Genomic DNA, 21,277 nt, shown 5'->3' with positions numbered 1-21,277 from the left:
ACTAACCCACCTCTTCCCAACAAGAATCAGAGTAATCCTTTTTTTTTCACCTAAAACCCACCAACCCCTCATTCAGAGTAAACACTGAAATTCTTACAATGGCTTATAAAAGCCCTGTGAGGTTTATCCTCCTGACGTTCATGTTCCTAGTCTATTTTCCCACTGCTCTTCTCCTTTCCAGTCTGCTCCAGTTATACAGGCCACCTTCCTGTTCCCTAAACAAATATCTTTTTGGCTCACTCCCTCATTTGCTTCAGGTGTCTTCAGAACGCTTATTAGACTGGTCTTCCCTGATTAACCTATGCAAAATGGCATCCATCTGACATTATCCTTCATGCATTGATAGATTTTTTTTCTTCACAGCACTTATTTCTACCTGACATATTATATATTTGTTTATTGTCCATCTATCCAACTAGAATTAAGGCATCACGATAAGCTGGGACCTTTTCTGTTTTTCACTGTTCTATTCTCAGGGTATAGAACATTGCCTTACACATAGTAGGTGCTCAGTAAATATTTAGTAAATATACGAATGAATCTGAAATTAAACTCCTGTAATTCAACATTAATCCTAGAAATTGAAAATAAAATCTTGAGCAAATGTTGACTCTAATAGTCATTATATGATTATTATAAGTTTGAAGAAGCTTTAAGGATCTTAAATTTTATTTTGAAATAGAAATTATGAATTACCAACCATGACATAAAATTCAACTTACTTTCAATATTGTTCCAAAATATGGTTTTACCTCAGAGAGCAAAAATACACAGAATACTATACTTACTTATTAAAAAAATTAACTGGTAAAAATGTACCTGGATCCATGGATAAGTTTCTATAGCCAGTTTACAAATATTTAAGCAGTGGCAGCAGCAGCTAGCATATATTGGGCACTTACTAATGTCTTTACTAATAAAGAAACTGAAACTTGGAGACTGTTGGAGATTGAATCATGTTCCCTCAAAAGACATATTCAAATTTTATATCATGTTCCTGTGGGTGTGAGCCCATTTATAAATAGGACCTTTTGAAGATGTTATTATTAGTTAAGGTGTGGCCCAACTGAGTCGGAGTGGGTCTTAATCCATATGACCAAGGGCCTTATAAAGAGAGGATATATGGAAGCAATCAGTCAGTAGAAGCCAGAAGTCAGAAGAAACCAGAGAGAAGAGAGATTGCCATGTGGCAGAGGTCTGCCATCACTAGAATGATGCCAACTCTGGGAAAAGCATGGCCTTGCAGACATCTTGATTTTGGACTTCTAGCCTTTAAAACCATGAGACAAAAAATGCTTGTTTAAGCCAACCGATTGCATGGTATTAGTCATAGCAGCCTTGGCTTTGGTAATAGAAAGAAGGATGTTGCTATCACAAGCACTTAAAAATGTGGAAGTGGCTTTGAAATTGTATAATGGTTACAGGCTGGAAAAACTTTGAGGTGCTTAATAGAAAAAGTCTATATTGCTTTGAAGAGACTGTCAGCAGAGACATAGATAATAAAAGCATTTCTGGTGAGGGCCTAGAAATAAGTCGAGAAAGTTTCTATCATCTTAGAAAAGACACAGATCATCATGAACAGAATGTTGGTAAATACGGAGGTTAAAGGCACTTCCATTTAGGCCTTAGAAAAAAATGATGAAGGAATTATGGGAAACTGGAGTAAAGGCGATTTTTTTTATAAAGTGGCAGAGAACTTGGTGAAATTGTGTTCTCAAAGCAGAACTTGTAAGTGATGAACTTGGATATTTAGCTGAGATTTCCAAACAAAATGTAAAAGGTGAAGTGGGGTTTCTCCATTCTGCTTATAGTAAAATAAGAGGAAATTAATAAACTGACAACTGAACTGTTAAGCACAAAGAAACCAGCAATTGATAATCTGGAAAATTCTCAGCCTATCCAAATATTATACTCTGATACTAGAGCCAAAAGCAGCTCTATTGGGGCCCTCCTTGAGCTTTTGAGGGGTGAATTCACAGAGAACAGGGCTCTGTGCAAGGGTGCAGCTGAACCACACTTTGCTAAGGAGATTTGGCATATGAAAACCAATAAGCCCTCTCAGAGGATTAAAAATACGTTTATTCAGAAGATGGCAGACTGGTGAGCTGTAGGTTTTATTTTTTTTTTTTTTTTTTTTTTTTTTTTTTTTTTTTTTTTTTGTAGGTTTTAGTTACTCCTCCAGGAAAGTGGGTAAAAAGCCAGGAACTGCGTGGACTGGACACCACAGAGCAATCTGTCTTTGGGCATACTTCATACAACACTCATGAAAATGTCGAACTGCTGAGATCAGCGAAATCTGTAAGTTTTTGCGGCCAGGGGACCCGCGCCCCTCCCTGCCAGGCTCGGTCCCATGGGAGGAGGGGCTGTCAGCTCCGGGAAGGAGAAGGGAGAACTGCAGTGGCTGCTCTTATCAGAAACTCATTCTACTGATTCAGATTCCAACCATAGATAGACTGAGACCAGACACCGGAGAATCTGAGAGCTGCCAGCCCAGCAGAGAGGAGACAGGCATAGAAAAAAATAAATAAAAATAACACGAAAAACTCCAAAATAAAAGCAGAGGATTTTTGGAGTTCCGGTGAACACAGAAAGGGGAAGGGCAGAGCTCAGGCCTTGAGGCGCATATGCAAATCCCGAAGAAAAGCTGATCTCTCTGCCCTGTGGACCTTTCCTTAATGGCCCTGGTTGCTGTGTCTATTAGCATTTCAATAACCCATTAGATCTCTGAGGAGGGCCCTTTTTTTTTAATCCTTTTTACTTTTTCTAAAACAATTACTCTAAGAAGCCCAATACAGAAAGATTCAAAGAATTGCAATTTGGGCACGTCAAGTCAAGAGCAGAACTAAGAGAGCTCTCAGACAAAAGGCAATAATCCAGTGGCTGGGAAAATTCACTAAACACCACAACTTCCCAAGAAAAGGGGGGTGTCCGCTCACAGCCACCATCCTGGTGGACAGGAAACACTCCTGCCCATCGCCAGCCCCATAGCCCAGAGCTGCCCCAGACAACCCAGTGTGACGGAAGTGCTTCAAATAACAGGCACACACCACAATACTGGGCGTGGACATTAGCCTTCCCTGCAACCTCAGCTGATTGTCCCAGAGCTGGGAAGGTGGAGCAGTGTGAATTAACAAAGCCCCATTCAGCCATCATTTCAGCAGACTGGGAGCCTCCCTACACAGCCCAGCAGTCCAGAACTGCCCTGGGGGGACGGCACTCACCTGTGACATAGCACAGTCATCCCTCAACAGAGGACCCGGGGTGCACAGCCTGGAAGAGGGGCCCACTTGCAAGTCTCAGGAGCCATACGCCAATACCAAAGACTTGTGGGTCAGTGGCAGAGACAAACTGTGGCAGGACTGAACTGAAGGATTAGACTATTGCAGCAGCGTTAAAACTCTAGGATCATCAGGGAGATTTGATTGTTAGGGCCACCCCCCCTCCCCGACTGCCCAGAAACACGCCCCACATACAGGGCAGGCAACACCAACTACACACGCAAGCTTGGTACACCAATTGGGCCCCACAAGACTCACTCCCCCACTCACCAAAAAGGCTAAGCAGGGGAGAACTGGCTTGTGGAGAACAGGTGGCTCGTGGACGCCACCTGCTGGTTAGTTAGAGAAAGTGTACTCCACGAAGCTGTAGATCTGATAAATTAGAGATAAGGACTTCAATAGGTCTACAAACCCTAAAAGAACCCTATCAAGTTCAGCAAATGCCACGAGGCCAAAAACAACAGAAAATTATAAAGCATATGAAAAAACCAGACGATATGGATAACCCAAGCCCAAGCACCCAAATCAAAAGACCAGAAGAGACACAGCACATAGAGCAGCTACTCAAAGAACTAAAGATGAACAATGAGACCATAGTACGGGATATGAAGGAAATCAAGAAGACTCTAGAAGAGCATAAAGAAGACATTGCAAGACTAAATAAAAAAATGGATGATCTTATGGAAATTAAAGAAACTGTTGACCAAATTAAAAAGATTCTGGACACTCATAGTACAAGACTACAGGAAGTTGAACAACGAATCAGTGACCTGGAAGATGACAGAATGGAAAATGAAAGCATGAAAGAAAGAATGGGGAAAAAAATTGAAAAAATCGAAATGGACCTCAGGTATATGATAGATAATATGAAACGTCCAAATATAAGACTCATTGGTGTCCCAGAAGGGGAAGAAAAGGGTAAAGGTCTAGGAAGAGTATTCAAAGAAATTGTTGGGGAAAACTTCCCAAATCTTCTAAACAACATAAATACACAAATCATAAATGCTCAGCGAACTCCAAATAGAATAAATCCAAATAAACCCACTCCGAGACATATACTGATTACACTGTCAAACACAGAAGAGAAGGAGCAAGTTCTGAAAGCAGCAAGAGAAAAGCAATTCACCACATACAAAGGAAACAGCATAATACTAAGTAGTGACTACTCAGCAGCCACCATGGAGGCAAGAAGGCAGTGGCACGATATATTTAAAATTCTGAGTGAGAAAAATTTCCAGCCAAGAATACTTTATCCAGCAAAGCTCTCCTTCAAATTTGAGGGAGAGCTCAAATTTTTCACAGACAAACAAATGCTGAGAGAATTTGCTAACAAGAGACCTGCCCTACTGGAGATACTAAAGGGAGCCCTACAGACAGAGAAACAAAGACAGGACAGAGAGACTTGGAGAAAGGTTCAGTACTAAAGAGATTCGGTATGGGTACAATAAAGGATATTAATAGAGAGAGGGAAAAATATGGCAAACATAAACCAAAGGATAAGATGGCCGATTCAAGAAATGCCTTCACGGTTTTAACGTTGAATGTAAATGGATTAAACTCCCCAATTAAAAGATATAGATTCGCAGAATGGATCAAAAAAAATGAACCATCAATATGTTGCATACAAGAGACTCATCTTAGACACAGGGACACAAAGAAACTGAAAGTGAAAGGATGGAAAAAAATATTTCATGCAAGCTACAGCCAAAAGAAAGCAGGTGTAGCAATATTAATCTCAGATAAAATAGACTTCAAATGCAGGGAGGTTTTGAGAGACAAAGAAGGCCACTACATACTAATAAAAGGGGCAATTCAGCAAGAAGAAATAACAATCGTAAATGTCTATGCACCCAATCAAGGTGCCACAAAATACATGAGAGAAACACTGGCAAAACTAAAGGAAGCAATTGATGTTTCCACAATAATTGTGGGAGACTTCAACACATCACTCTCTCCTATAGATATATCAACCAGACAGAAGACCAATAAGGAAATTGAAAACCTAAACAATCTGATAAATGAATTAGATTTAACAGACATCTATAGGACATTACATCCCAAATCACCAGGATACACATACTTTTCTAGTGCTCATGGAACTTTCTCCAGAATAGATCATATGCTGGGACATAAAACAAGCCTCAATAAATTTAAAAAGATTGAAATTATTCAAAGCACATTCTCTGACCACAATGGAATACAATTAGAAGTCAATAACCATCAGAGACTTAGAAAATTCACAAATACCTGGAGGTTAAACAACACACTCCTAAACAATCAGTGGGTTAAAGAAGAAATAGCAAGAGAAATTGCTAAATATATAGAGACGAATGACAATGAGAACACAACATACCAAAACCTATGGGATGCAGCAAAAGCAGTGCTAAGGGGGAAATTTATAGCACTAAACGCATATATTAAAAAGGAAGAAAGAGCCAAAATCAAAGAACTAATGGATCAACTGAAGAAGCTAGAAAATGAACAGCAAACCAATCCTAAACCAAGTAGAAGAAAAGAAATAACAAGGATTAAAGCAGAAATAAATGACATAGAGAACAAAAAAAACAATAGAGAGGATAAATATCACCAAAGTTGGTTCTTTGAGAAGATCAACAAGATTGACAAGCCCCTAGCTAGACTGACAAAATCAAAAAGAGAGAAGACCCATATAAACAAAATAATGAATGAAAAAGGTGACATAACTGCAGATCCTGAAGAAATTAAAAAAATTATAAGAGGATATTATGAACAACTGTATGGCAACAAACTGGATAATGTAGAAGAAATGGACAATTTCCTGGAAACATATGAACAACCTAGACTGACCAGAGAAGAAATAGAAGACCTCAACCAACCCATCACAAGCAAAGAGATCCAATCAGTCATCAAAAATCTTCCCACAAATAAATGCCCAGGGCCAGATGGCTTCACAGGGGAATTCTACCAAACTTTCCAGAAAGAACTGACACCAATCTTACTCAAACTCTTTCAAAACATTGAAAAAAATGGAACACTACCTAACTCATTTTATGAAGCTAACATCAATCTAATACCAAAACCAGGCAAAGATACTACAAAAAAGGAAAACTACCGGCCAATCTCCCTAATGAATATAGATGCAAAAATCCTCAACAAAATACTTGCAAATCGAATCCAAAGACACATTAAAAAAATCATACACCATGACCAAGTGGGGTTCATTCCAGGCATGCAAGGATGGTTCAACATAAGAAAAACAATCAATGTATTACAACACATTAAAAACTCGAAAGGGAAAAATCAATTGATCATCTCAATAGATGCTGAAAAAGCATTTGACAAAATCCAACATCCCTTTTTGATAAAAACACTTCAAAAGGTAGGAATTGAAGGAAACTTCCTCAACATGATAAAGAGCATATATGAAAAACCCACAGCCAGCATAGTACTCAATGGTGAGAGACTGAAAGCCTTCCCTCTAAGATCAGGAACAAGACAAGGATGCCCGCTGTCACCACTGTTATTCAACATTGTGCTGGAAGTGCTAGCCAGGGCAATCCGGCAAGACAAAGAAATAAAAGGCATCCAAATTGGAAAAGAAGAAGTAAAACTGTCATTGTTTGCAGATGATATGATCTTATATCTAGAAAACCCTGAGAAATCAACGATACAGCTACTAGAGCTAATAAACAAATTTAGCAACGTAGCGGGATACAAGATTAATGCACATAAGTCAGTAATGTTTCTATATGCTAGAAATGAACAAAGTGAAGAGACACTCAAGAAAAAGATACCATTTGCAATAGCAACTAAAAAAATCAAGTACCTAGGAATAAACTTAACCAAAGATGTAAAAGACCTATACAAAGAAAACTACATAACTCTACTAAAAGAAATAGAAGGGGACCTTAAAAGATGGAAAAATATTCCATGTTCATGGATAGGAAGGCTAAATGTCATTAAGACGTCAATTCTACCCAAACTCATCTACAGATTCAATGCAATCCCAATCAAAATTCCAACAACCTACTTTGCAGACTTGGAAAAGCTAGTTATCAAATTTATTTGGAAAGGGAAGATGCCTCGAATTGCTAAAGACACCCTAAAAAAGAAAAACGAAGTGGGAGGACTTACACTCCCTGACTTTGAAGCTTATTATAAAGCCACAGTTGCCAAAACAGCATGGTACTGGCACAAAGACAGACATATAGATCAATGGAATCGAATTGAGAATTCAGAGATAGACCCTCAGATCTATGGCCGACTGATCTTTGATAAGGCCCCCAAAGTCACTGAACTGAGCCATAATGGTCTTTTCAACAAATGGGGCTGGGAGAGTTGGATATCCATATCCAAAAGAATGAAGAGGACCCCTACCTCACCCCCTACACAAAAATTAACTCAAAATGGACCAAAGATCTCAATATAAAAGAAAGTACCATAAAACTCCTAGAAGATAATGTAGGAAAACATCTTCAAGACCTTGTATTAGGCGGCCACTTCCTAGACTTTACACCAAAAGCACAAGCAACAAAAGAGAAAATAGATAAATGGGAACTCCTCAAGCTTAGAAGTTTCTGCACCTCAAAGGAATTTCTCAAAAAGGTAAAGAGGCAGCCAACTCAATGGGAAAAAATTTTTGGAAACCATGTATCTGACAAAAGACTGATATCTTGCATATACAAAGAAATCCTACAACTCAATGACAATAGTACAGACAGCCCAATTATAAAATGGGCAAAAGATATGAAAAGACAGTTCTCTGAAGAGGAAATACAAATGGCCAAGAAACACATGAAAAAATGTTCAGCTTCACTAGCTATTAGAGAGATGCAAATTAAGACCACAATGAGATACCATCTAACACCGGTTAGAATGGCTGCCATTAAACAAACAGGAAACTACAAATGCTGGAGGGGATGTGAAGAAATTGGAACTCTTATTCATTGTTGTTGGGACTGTTTAATGGTTCAGCCACTCTGGAAGTCAGTCTGGCAGTTTCTTAGAAAACTAGATATAGAGCTACCATTCGATCCAGCGATTGCACTTCTCGGTATATACCCGGAAGATCGGAAAGCAGTGACACGAACAGATATCTGCACGCCAATGTTCATAGCAGCATTATTCACAATTGCCAAGAGATGGAAACAACCCAATTGTCCTTCAACAGATGAGTGGATAAATAAAATGTGGTATATACACACGATGGAATACTACGCGGCAGTAAGAAGGAACGATCTGGTGAAACATATGACAACATGGATGAACCTTGAAGATATAATGCTGAGCGAAATAAGCCAGGCACAAAAAGAGAAATATTATATGCTACCACTAATGTGAACTTTGAAAAATGTAAAACAAATGGTTTATAATGTAGAATGTAGGGGAACTAGCAGTAGAGAGCAATTAAGGAAGGGGGAACAATAATCCAAGAAGAACAGATAAGCTATTTAACGTTCTGGGGATGCCCAGAAATGACTATGGTCTGTTAATTTCTGATGGATATAGTAGGAACAAGTTCACAGAAATGTTGCTATATTATGTAACTTTCTTGGGGTAAAGTAGGAACATGTTGGAAGTTAAGCAGTTATCTTAGGTTAGTTGTCTTTTTCTTACTCCCTTGTTATGGTCTCCTTGAAATGTTCTTTTATTGTATGTTTGTTTTCTTTTTAACTTTTTTTTTCATACAGTTGATTTAAAAAAAGAAGGGAAAGTTAAAAAAAAAAAAAAAAAGAAAAAAAAGGAAAAAAAAAAAAGATGTAGTGCCCCCTTGAGGAGCCTGTGGAGAATGCAGGGGTATTCGCCTACCCCACCTCCATGGTTGCTAACATGACCACAGACATAGGGGACTGGTGGTTTGATGGGTTGAGCCCTCTACCATAAGTTTTACCCTTGGGAAGACGGTTGCTGCAAAGGAGAGGCTAGGCCTCCCTATATTTGTGCCTAAGAGTCTCCTCCTGAATGCCTCTTTGTTGCTCAGATGTGGCCCTCTCTCTCTGGCTAAGCCAACTTGAAAGGTGACATCACTGCCCTCCCCCCTACGTGGGATCAGACACCCAGGGGAGTGAATCTCCCTGGCAACGTAGAATATGACTCCCGGGGAGGAATGTAGACCCGGCATCGTGGGACGGAGAACATCTTCTTGACCAAAAGGGGGATGTGAAAGGAAATGAAATAAGCTTCAGTGGCAGAGAGATTCCAAAACGAGCCGAGAGATCACTCTGGTGGGCACTCTTACGCACACTTTAGACAACCCTTTTTAGGTTCTAAAGAATTGGGGTGGCTGGTGGTGGATACCTGAAACTATCAAACTACAACCCAGAACCCATGAATCTCAAAGACAGTTGTATAAAAATGTAGCTTATGAGGGGTGACAATGGGATTGGGAAAGCCAAAAGGACCAAACTCCACTTTGTCTAGTTTATGGATGGATGTGTAGAAAAGTAGGGGAAGGAAACAAACAGACAAAGGTACCCAGTGTTCTTTTTTACTTCAATTGCTCTTTTTCACTCTAATTATTATTCTTGTTATTTTTGTGTGTGTGCTAATGAAGGTGTCAGGGATTGATTTAGGTGATGAATGTACAACTATGTAATGGTACTGTAAACAATCGAAAGTACAATTTGTTTTGTATGACTGCGTGGTATGTGAATATATCTCAATAAAATGATGATTAAAAAAAATACGTTTATTCAGAAAGGATCTGCAGAAGATCCTTTTGTCTGATGGCTTGGACTCCTTTGAATTGCACACTAAACTGAGAAGTTTTTTGAGAATTTTGTATGAGTAGAAGCACTACCAGTTTGGATTGAAAGGGACAGAGATTGGATGAAATGAAGGAAAAATAACTTCAAGGGCAGAACCATGGAAGCAGATGTCTGGTCATAAAAGATTCCCTTGGGCCAAGAGACAGTGCCTTCTGCCCTCATGCTTGGAGGGGACAGGTCTTTTTCTTTGGTCTTTGGAAAGGGTGGGCCTTCTACCCCAGTGCTTGGAGAGGGTGGGACCTAAGCACTAGTGTTTGAGGAGACAGTAGCCACCATCCTCATGTGCCAGGAGAGGGTGGGGTCTATGCCCCAGTGTTTGCAAAGAGCATGGCCACTGCCCCAACACCCAGAGAGGTGGCAAAGCATTGATCTATGGTTGACTCTCAGACCTTGGAATCTAATGGAGTTAGCCCTGCTGAGTTTCAGATTTGCATGGGATCCATGACCTCTATTTTCCTTCCAGGTTCTCCCTTCTGGAATAGAAGTTCTGTCTTATGCCTGTCCCATCATTGTATTTAGGAAATAGATAACTTGTTTTCTGGGATTCACAAGTCCACAGGTGGAGAGGAATTTTGCCCCAGTATAGACCACACCCATAAAGATTTTGCTGAGACTTTGTTAATGAAATGGCTCAAGGCTTTTGGGATATTGGGATGGAGTGAATGTATTTCACATGTAGGAAGACTGGTGGGGATCTGTCATAGCAGATATAGCAAACTATGACAGAGATATTAAGTGAATTATTCAAGGTGGCATTACTAATAAATCACAATGCAGGATTTGTAACACTCTAAATCAGAGGTTCTCAGACCTTTGGATTTCATGGACCAAAAAATGTTCAAAATAGTTTTCATGGTTTGAGATAGAGTTGCTAGATTTTTGTTTTGCCAAATGACATTTTAAAAATCTGAGAATTATACCAAACAACTAAGGAAGAAAAGAAGCCAACATTACACAAACCCTTCTAGAGAAAGGGGGGAAAAAGGAGGGATTTTCAAATTCATTTCATAGACTATCATTATTTTGATATAAAATCATGCCAGAGACATTATGAGAAGGACAATTACAATCTAATCTTATTCATGCAAAATTCTAACAAAAATTGACAAACTTAATCCAGTATTATATGAAACTAAGAATTCTTCATTATCAGTTTAGATTTTTTCCCAGAAATGTAAGGTTGCTTTATTTTAGAATCAAGCAATAGAATCAAAACAATAAGAGAATAAAGGAAAATAATCATATAACCATATCAATGAAAACTGAAAAATATTTAATAACATTCACCTCCATTCAAGATTTTTTTTAAAAAAAGAAATCTCAGCAAACTAAAAAAATAATATTCTTTAATCTGATAAAGAATAAGTGACCCCCCCATAGCAAACCCCAATACATAATGATGAAATGTTGAAATCATTACTTGTGAGATCTGGAACAAAGACAAGGTTTTCTGTTATCACAACTTCCATTTTGTAGTGCACTAGAGGTCCAGTACAAAATTGCAAGACAAAATTTAAAATGTATATGGTTTAAGACAAAGAAAACTGTCATTTTTCATAGATATGATTATGATGAAAGGAATTCTAAAATAATTAAAGGTAAATTATTAACCTTAATTTTAGCAAAGTTGCTAGATACATAAAAATCAATTTATATACCTGCAACAAATGGAAAATGAACTTTAGAAATACATCACTTACAATACCACAAAAAAGTATCACGTAAATAGGGAATCTAACAAAAGATGTAAAAGACCTGTGATCAGAAACTATAAAACATCAATGACAGAAATTAAAGGTGTCCTTAATAAATGGAGGACTATACCTCATGCATGTATTGGAAGAGTCAGTATTGTAAAGTGTCAATTCTCCCCCAAACTATCTCTAGATTCAATGTAATCTGAACCAAAATTACAACAAATTTTGGATGGAACTTGAAAAGCTTTACTAAAATGTGTCTGGAAATGAAAGGACAACGATCACTAAAGCACTCTTAAAGAAGAGCAAGGGGAGAACATTCCCTACTAGATATCAAGACTCATAGGAGAGAATCATGGGAAGATGGTGGGCAGAATAGGAGGTTCCAGAAATCATTCCCTCTACCAAAACAGCAATTGACCTAGTAGGAACTGTCTGAATCAACTATTTTGAAACTCCTGAGTCTAGTGGAACATCATGCAGCATCCAGTGAGAGGCTGGAGAAAGCAGCTGATAAACTGTGTTAAATACCAGTGAGTTTCACCCTCTCAGTAGCAACCCTGACCCCTGACCCCTAACCTAGTCATCAAATTTATATGGAAGGGTAAGGGGCCCCAAACAGCCAAAGTCAACTTGAAAAACAACAAAGTTGGAGAACTCACACATCCTGATCTTAAAACTTACTTCAAAGGCACAAAATCAAAACAGCATAGTATCCAAAGTACAAGCAATAACAAAAAAACAGATAAATAAGACCTTATCAAAATTTAAAACTTGCATGCATCAAAGGACTTTATCATGAAAGTAAAACAACTTACACAATGGGATAAAATATTTGAAAGCCACATATCCAGGGTTTCCTATCCAGAATGTATAAAGAAATCCTACAACTCAACAGCAAGAAGACAACCCCCCCAAAAAATGGGCAAAAGACATGAATAGACATTTCTCCAAAGAAGATATATAAATTGCCAAAAAGCACATGAAAAGATGCTCAACATCAATAGGCATTAGGGAAATGCAAATCAAAGCCCCAATAAAATACCATTTCACACCTACTAGAATTACTACTATTTTAAAAATGGAAAATTACAAGTGCTGGAGAGAATGTGGAGAAAACAGAACACTTGTTCATTGTTGGCGGGAATGTAAAGTGGTGCAGCTGCTGTGGAAAACAGTTTGGTAGTAAGTTAAGTATAAAATTACCATATGACCTGGCAATCTTACTTCTAGGTATACCCAGAAGAATTGAAAGCAGAGATTCAAACAGATGTTTGCAAACCAATGTTCATAGCAGTACCATACACAATTGCCAAAAGATGGAAGCAACCTCAGTGGATAAACAAAATGTGGTATATATAATCAAATATTATTCAGCTATAAAACGAAATGAAGTTCTGATACATGAAACAAGATGAATGAACCTGGAAGACATTGCGTTGAGTGCAATAAGCCTGACACAAAAGGACAAATATCATATGATCTCACTGAGCCAGAAACTAGAATATAGTATATCCAGGGCCGGGGTAGAAATAGGAAATAGGGAGTCAATGCTTAAATTGTGCAGAGTTTCTATTGGGGTTGATGGAAAAGTTTTGGTGGTGGATGGTGTTGATGGTGGCACAAACTTGTGAACGTGATTGACAGCACTGAACTGTATATTTGATTGTGGTGAAAAAGGGGAGGTTTTGCGTTGTATATACATTGTTAGAATGAAAATTTTAAAAATAAAAAACAAAACAAGTAGGACTGTACAACACAACGAACCCTAATGTAAATGATGGACTATAGTTAATAATACAATTCTGAAAATGTTCTTTCATGAATTGTATCGAATATACTACATTAATGCAAAGGGTTAATAACAGGGTGGTGTCTGGAAACTATTTTATGCATGATTTTCCTTTAAACTTACAACTTCTCTTATAAAAGCAAAGAAAAACACATAAACTAGGCAACTTAATAAGACAGTAATATTCATGTCAAGATTGACAGATACACCAAAGGAACAGAACAGAGAGCCCAGAAACATCCCACACATAAATGGACCCTTGGTTTATAACAAAGGGCAACAAAGAGCAAAGGAGGAGTTCATTTGTTTCTTTCCTTTTTGTTTTCTCTCTTTCTCTTTTGTTTCTGTTGAGTTTTTGTTTTGTTATATAAATAGTGCAGACACAATTGGAAATCTATGTACAAAGAAAGAAAACATAACCCCGTACACTTTACACAAAAATCAATTCCAGGAAGGATATTATCTAAATGTGAAAAGGAAAACAAAAAAGCTTCTAAAAGGTAATATAAGAGGATATTTTAATTACCTCAGGGTATTGAAAGATTTAAAAAAAAAAAAGCCCAAACCATGGAAATTATGGGAAACAAGGACTAAATAAAAATTAAGAACTGTCTCTTCATCCAAGACTTTATTGAGAGAGTGAAAAGGCAAGCCACAGAGGGGGAAATACATATTACTAAAGGCTTGTATCCAGATTATAAAAATAGCTCCTACAAATTAATAAGAAAAAAATCAAATAGAAAAATGGACAAAGAAATTTTACCAATAATATCCAAATGACCAATAAACATCTGTCATCAGAGAAATCCCCATTAAAACCACAATAAGATAACACCCACATGCACCAAGAATTTCTAAAATCAAAAAGGAAGTGAAGCAATGGGACCTCTCATACACTGCAAGATGGAATATAAATTGGTACAACCACTTTGGAACCACCAATTAATAGAGGGCACAAGGAAAACTAAATGATGTACTAGAAAGATTCTATTTCTTAACCTTGTTGATAGTTATATGGGTGTTGGTGTCATGAAAATTCAAGGAACTGTACATTTTTGTATAGTGCATTTTATGCAAGTTAACTTTCAAAAGTAAAGTTTTTAAAAGCACATTCAGGTAAAATCTTTCAAAGCCATTTACATTGTGAGTTTTTTAAAAAAGATTTTAACCCTAAGAAATATTATAAAGCCCATAGGGCTAGCAGTGTTAAAGTTCATAAAATATCATAAAAGGAACTTTTTCCAATTATATATATATGTTATTCTTTCAAATGGTATGTACCTTAAATTACACCAGAGGAATGTACACAATGAAGTACACAAACATTCTGCTTATCTAAACACTAACATATTATTTCTATAGATGTTGCCATTTCTAAACAGCTAAATGTTGAGTATTTCTTCAGAATAAGTGGTATATCTAGAAAAAAAATCAACCAAAAAAGTTTATTCGCTTTAGCAGCTGTGATACTATTTGTGCCAGTTTGAAACTGTTATGTACCCCAGGAAAGACTACGTTCTTTAGTGCAATCTGGTGGGGGTAGACTTATTATGGGTGGGATCTTTTGATCAGGTTGTTTCCATGAAGATGCGACCCACCCAACTGTGGGTGAGATCTTTTGATTAGATTGTTTCCATGGAGGTGTGACCCTGCCCATTCAAGGTGAGTCTTGATTAGTTTACTGGAGTCCTTAAGAGCCAACACAGACCCAGACGCTTGGAGACGCAGACAGAAAGATGTTTGGAGATGCTAAGCTAAGAGATGAAGTCCAGAGTTTGCCCCTGAGAAGCTAAGAGAGGACCCCCAGACTCTTAAAGAGAAATGCCCTGGGAGAACAAGCAAGGATGCAAAAGGAAGAAAGAGAGAAGCTAAGCAAGACAGAAGCCCAGAGACATTTTGGAGAAAGCCATTTTGAAACCAGAACCCAGGAGCAAAGGACCAGCAGATGCCAACCACATATCTTCCCAGCTGAAAGAGGTGTTCTGGACACCACTGGTCTTTCTTCAGCGAAGGTATCCTCTTGTTGATGCCTTAGTTTGGACACATTTATGGCCTTAGAACCATAGATTTGTAACCTAATAAATTCCCTTTATAAAAGCCAATCCGACTTCTGGGAAGATGGTGGAGTAGGCGAGGTGGAACAGGCTTATCTTCCATGAAAGAAACTAGAGAGGGGCCAGAGGACACCCGGGACTGCAGTTTTGGGGTGTGACTGGCCATAGAGGGTCTCCCACCATAAATGGAGGGGATGTGGACAAAAACTTGAGAGATGGTGACTGGAGGGGTGCTGTGAGCTTGTTTGGCCAGGTCCACCTCCCAGGCTGGCAATGGTGAGACAACCTCCGGACATGCGGGTGAGCAGCAGCTCTCCACTTCCATGCACCTAGCTTGGCAGTTAGCTGGGGAGGTGATCCTTTATAGCCAAATGGCCCAGAGCTCTTGTGAGGGAACTTGGGAGGCAGCATTTTCTCTATGCCTATGGAAGTCCAGGGATGTGTACAAGGCAAGAGGAGGGGAAAGGAGAAGGCACCATACCAGCACATCAGAAGCCCTTCCCACACCCCAGAGGCTTGCAAGCAGGTAGGGAGCAGGGCATGTTTGACCTGCAGTGTGCCCTTGAGCAGATTCCCTAACTGCTCAGGGCCCACATTGCAGCCCCAGGGCAGGCAGTCCCCAGTACACATGGAGAACTGGTGCGCTGATTGGTTCCCCATCTGGTTTGGACTCTGCCCAGCACACAGGTGAAATCTGAGGAAGACTGACTTGAGGGCACCACCTACTGGCAGGATAGGGAAACTGCAATCCAAAAATCTGTAGCTCAAGAACGCCACCTGCTGGTAGCTGTAACTCTCCCAAATTATATATAAATGCTCAAATAATCCTGCATTTTGCAAAATAACCTTATCAAGATAAGCAAATGCCCTGAAGCCAACAGAAAAATCACAAAGCACTTGAAGAATCTCAAAGATATGGACAAGCCTAAGAAACAAATTAAAAAGCCAGAAGAGACACAAAATTTAGAGCAATTAATTAAAGAAGTACAAATAAATCTCCAAAACAACTTCAACGAGATGGCTAAAGACATAAAGGATATCAAGAAGACTCTAGAAGAACAAAAAGAAGAATTTGAAAGAGTAAGTAAAAAAAAAAATAGCAGATCTTATGGAAATAAAAGACACTGTAGATCAAATTTAAAATATACTAGAGACACACAACAGCAGATTTGAAAAGGCAGAAGAAAGAATAAGTGAACTGGAAGACAAGGCAATCGAATGCAAATACACAAAAGGACAAATGGTGAAAAAAATTGAAAAATTTGAAATGGATCTGAGAAATGATGGACAACACAAAGCCAACAAATATAAAAATCACTGGTGTCCCAGAAGGAGAAGAGAAGGGTAAAGAGTTAGGAAGAGTGTTTCAAGACATAGTTGGGGAAAACTTCCCAATCCTTCTAAATGACATAAATATGCAAATCAAAGATGCCCAATGGACTACAAATAGAATAAACACAAATAAACCCACTCTGAGACATATACTGATTGGATTGCCAAATGCTTAAGAGAAGGAAAATGTTCTGAAAACAGCAAGAGAAAAGTGATTCACCACATACAAGGGAAACAACATAAGACTAAGTACTGATTACTCAGCAGGCACCATGGAGGCAAGAAGGCAGTGGTATGACATATTTTAGATTCTGAAGGAGAAAAATTTCAGCCAAGAATTCTTTATCCAGCAAAGCTCTCCTTCAAAATTGAGGGAGAGCTTAAAATTTTCACACACAACCAAATGCTGAGAGAATTTGTTAACAAGAGACCTGCCCTGCAAGAAATACAAAAGGGCGCTCTACTGGCTGAGAAAAAAAGAAAGGAGAGAGAGGTCTGGAGAAGGGCACAGAACTAGAGCATTACCAACAGTAACTTAAAGGAAAAAGAGAAGGTTGGGGTGGGAAAGGAGATATAACTAAAAACCAAAGGATAAGATGGCTGGTTCAAGAACTCCCTTCACAGTAAAAACTCTGAGTGCGACTAGATTAAACCCTCCAATTAAAAAATGCAGAATGGTAGAATGGGTTAGAAAGTATGATCCATCAATATGCTATTTACAAGAGACTCAGACCCTGGGACACAAAGAGACTGAAAGTGAGAAGACAGAAAAAAATATTCTACACAAAAGCCAATCAATTTCTGGTATTTTGCATAATGGCAGCTTTAGCAAACCAGAACACTACTGTAATAACTTGAAGCAACTATTGTAACAACTGCTTCATGTGGACAGGTATGGTTTGGTCCCCCTTTGGTAATATAATCTATTCAAAACTTCAATACGTCTCTTAACACAGTACCCTCACACCCTTTTTTCATCTAATGATGGCAAAATTATGTTTCTATCCATGTACATTTTCCCTTTCAATAAAAATGTTATCTGTTAAATTGTTTCTCAGAATCTCAAATGACCTGATATTCTTTTAAGGAGGAAACATGAAAGACAAAAGCATAAAGGATACATAAATAATATATACAGGTTAATGTATCAACACTTTCCCAGAGTTAATGTTTCTCTGACTAATGAAGACTGACAGCAACACAATGTCATATTTTGACAATTCACTACTTAGAAAGATAATCAGATAACAGGTAGTTTGTACCTATAAGACATTAGGAATTCTTAAAATCAATAAGTAGCAGACAAATTAAAAAATGGATAAAAGATACAAACAGTAATTCAAACAAGAAATAGTCACAGAAAAAATAACAATATCCAGTTAACATACAAAAAGATGATAAATGTGAATAACAATTAAAGAATGTTAATTAAAACAAGACAGTTTTCCCTATCAGACTGACCAAAATGAAAAATATTTAGACTATCCAAGGTTGATAAGGTCTTGGAGAAACAAAAGTGCTTATATATTGAGGATAGAAATATAAATTGGTACAAACTTTTTGGAAGTTAATTTGACAGTATTTATAAAAATTTAAATGCATACACACCCTAAAACTCAGCAATCCTATTTTTTAATCTATCCTACAAAAATATTAGCACAAATGGTAATTTTTGGTTTGCTTCAAAAATGGCATCTTCATCACCACCATTAGAAATGTCTCCATCTTGTAACATAGGAGTAGTTTCAGAAACCTCCCTAATTATAGTTGGCAGAGAATCTTTGTTGTACCAATTTGGAAAGATGTCCAAGATGTATTGTTAAACAATAAAAATAAGTTACAGAAAAATATATGTAATGTTTCATTTTAAGTTTTGAAAAAACTCTGCACATGTGTATATGTAAGCATAAGAAGAAGCATATAGAAATATGTCTGAAAGTATACACAACAAACTTAATAGTAATCCCTAGAGGGGAGAAGAGTTTTCATCTTGGAGATGAGGAATAGGGAGACTTTTTGTCTTTTATTTAATACACTTTATTGTTTTAATTCATTTTAATGAATGTATATGAATTTTTATTTTAAAAAAGGAAATATTTAAATATAACATCAATAGGATGTTGTTTTTTAACTTGGGGTCTTTAGAGAAGAGTTACTTTGTGGTCAGAATGACACTACTCTTTTAGAACTTCTTCAGGGAAAAGAAACTCCTAGAAATAACAGATTCTCTACCAGATTCAGCACTAATTCATTTTACTAAGGGATAAATGAAATCTAAATTAAATATTTGAGATTTGTAAACTACATAAAGAATTTTAAACAGACATGGAATATTTAAAAGGCAGTAAAGTTCAACAAAGACAAAAACCCACCTGTACTATATCCAAAACCATTCCGGCTGAAACTGTTCCAAAACCAGCTAACAAAAACGGCACAAGTATTTGCAATGCCATGACACCACTGGATTCCTTTGGTAATTTTTGGTTTGCTTCAATAATGGCATCTTCATCACCACTACTAGAAACGTCTTCATCTTGTAACATGGGAGTAGTTTCAGAAACCTCCCTTCCATCACAGTAATTATAGTTGGCATAATCATCATATTTTTGGCTACAGCTTGATGGTGCATGCCCATTGTTGCCATGAAAAGATTGCTCTGAAAAACTGTGATACTCCACATGTTGTTCGGATCTAGTATTAAAAGTCTGTGCAGCAGTTGATAACCCATCTTGCCAAATGCCATTTGTTTTTTTGTGCCTGTCTTCCTGATTTTTCTGGTAAATGACTGGAACCATACTCAACAGTAAGTTTAAAAACTTATCAGATTGAATTGTATTTAAATGTAAAGTCCAATCTACAAAACCTCCTCCACCACTTGCACCATCACTTGTTTTATTAGTGATAGATATTCCTTTACTATTAGTCATATTGTCATCACAAAAGACCCTGTACTCCTTAGATTTCAAGCTTCAAGAATCATAGCTGATGAATTAGAACCACACAAACATTAAAACATTGACTTCATTTCGCAGAAAACAGTAATGTTTCCACTAACAAATGGTGTTTAGTAGTTCCACAGCAGGGGTTGGATCTGGAACAAGAAAAAATAAAATAGTGTTTAAAAATCAGATGAACTCTCTTGATACTTAGATTTTCACATGTGTTTGTAAAAACACACATGTTCTTAAATCAACTCTAAGGTACTAACACTACACTTTGTGGGCTTAAAACCTAACTACCTTATGCCACCCAGTAAGCATAGAAAGAAATATAAAACAGCTATTTTTTGTGCTCAATGTTGGTTAAAAGTGTTTCTTACCTTCGCAAACTTTATATATTAATATCTATGTGAAATCTTCAATTGCCTCTGAAGCTCTACACTAGACAAATTTATGAAAGTGTTATCTTTTATTACCATAGAAAGGGCTCAAAATCAAATTGCTACAACTACATATGTCAACAGACAGTAAAAGGCAAGTTATATTGCATTATACTTTAAACATATTAAATAATAAACCATATTATTTTATTTATAGTGTAATGTAATGTACATTTTGTTACTAAAATGTGGAGAGACAATGATGATGTTTACTACAAAAACAGTTGGTAGATAACCTGAGTACCGTTCCAGGCATATATTTCTTTTTTTCTTTTTTTTTTCCCATGGACAAGAACATTCTTTTATGCAACCTCATTAAGCGCAGCTAAGAAGTTCAAGAAATTCAACACTGATACAAAGCTTACATTCTATATTTCCCTTTGTGTGTGTGTGTGTCCCATCTGTGTCCCTTTGAGCCTCCTCTCCTCCATCCTCAGATCCCATCCAAGACCATCCTTGGCATTTAATTGTCATCTATTTAGACTATTTTTTTTCTTTCAATTGTGGAAACATATATATAGCCTAAATCTTCCCATTCCACCCCCTCCCTAGCATTCCATTAGTGGGATTAATTACATTTAGAATGTTGCAATGCTATCACCTTCCCACCATCCATTTCTAGAAGTTTCCCTTCATCCCAAACAGAAACCCTACTCTCATTTCTTAACTCCCATTGCCCCTTCCCCCTCTTCTTGGAACCCTTACTCTACTTTTCATCTCTATGGTCATATTCTCTGATACTTTCTTTGTGTTTACCGTGGGGCTTAAATTTAACATCTTAAATCTATACCAATCTTATTTTTCTTTGATACCAACTTAACTTCAATATGACACATAAACTATGTTCCTATACTCCATCATTCCCCCACCTTTATGTAGTTCTTGTCAAAAATTACATATTTTACATTGAGTCCAAAACCACTGATTTATCATTACAGTTTATGCATTTTAGATCCTGTAGGAAGTAAATACTGGAGTTATAAATCAAAAATACAGTAG

At 37.4% G+C, this 21,277-nt stretch overlaps 1 protein-coding gene across 3 annotated transcripts in view; it reads right to left on the bottom strand.

Annotated features, from left to right (window-relative positions):
- The window catches only part of SLC41A2 (solute carrier family 41 member 2), a 183,505-nt gene that overhangs the window by 137,124 nt on the left and 25,104 nt on the right, over positions 1-21,277 (bottom strand). For all 3 annotated transcript variants that reach the window (XM_037845913.1, XM_037845914.1, XM_037845912.1), the window contains exon 2: positions 19,272-19,990. In XM_037845913.1, coding sequence (XP_037701841.1) covers positions 19,272-19,826 — 555 coding nt within the window. In that variant the 5' untranslated portion in view covers positions 19,827-19,990. The remainder of the gene's footprint in view (positions 1-19,271; positions 19,991-21,277) is intronic.

This window comes from Choloepus didactylus, chromosome 8 (assembly GCF_015220235.1).
Source record: "Choloepus didactylus isolate mChoDid1 chromosome 8, mChoDid1.pri, whole genome shotgun sequence".
NCBI classification, from domain to species: domain Eukaryota; kingdom Metazoa; phylum Chordata; class Mammalia; order Pilosa; family Megalonychidae; genus Choloepus; species Choloepus didactylus.
This window is presented reverse-complemented; position numbering and strand designations above follow the sequence as displayed.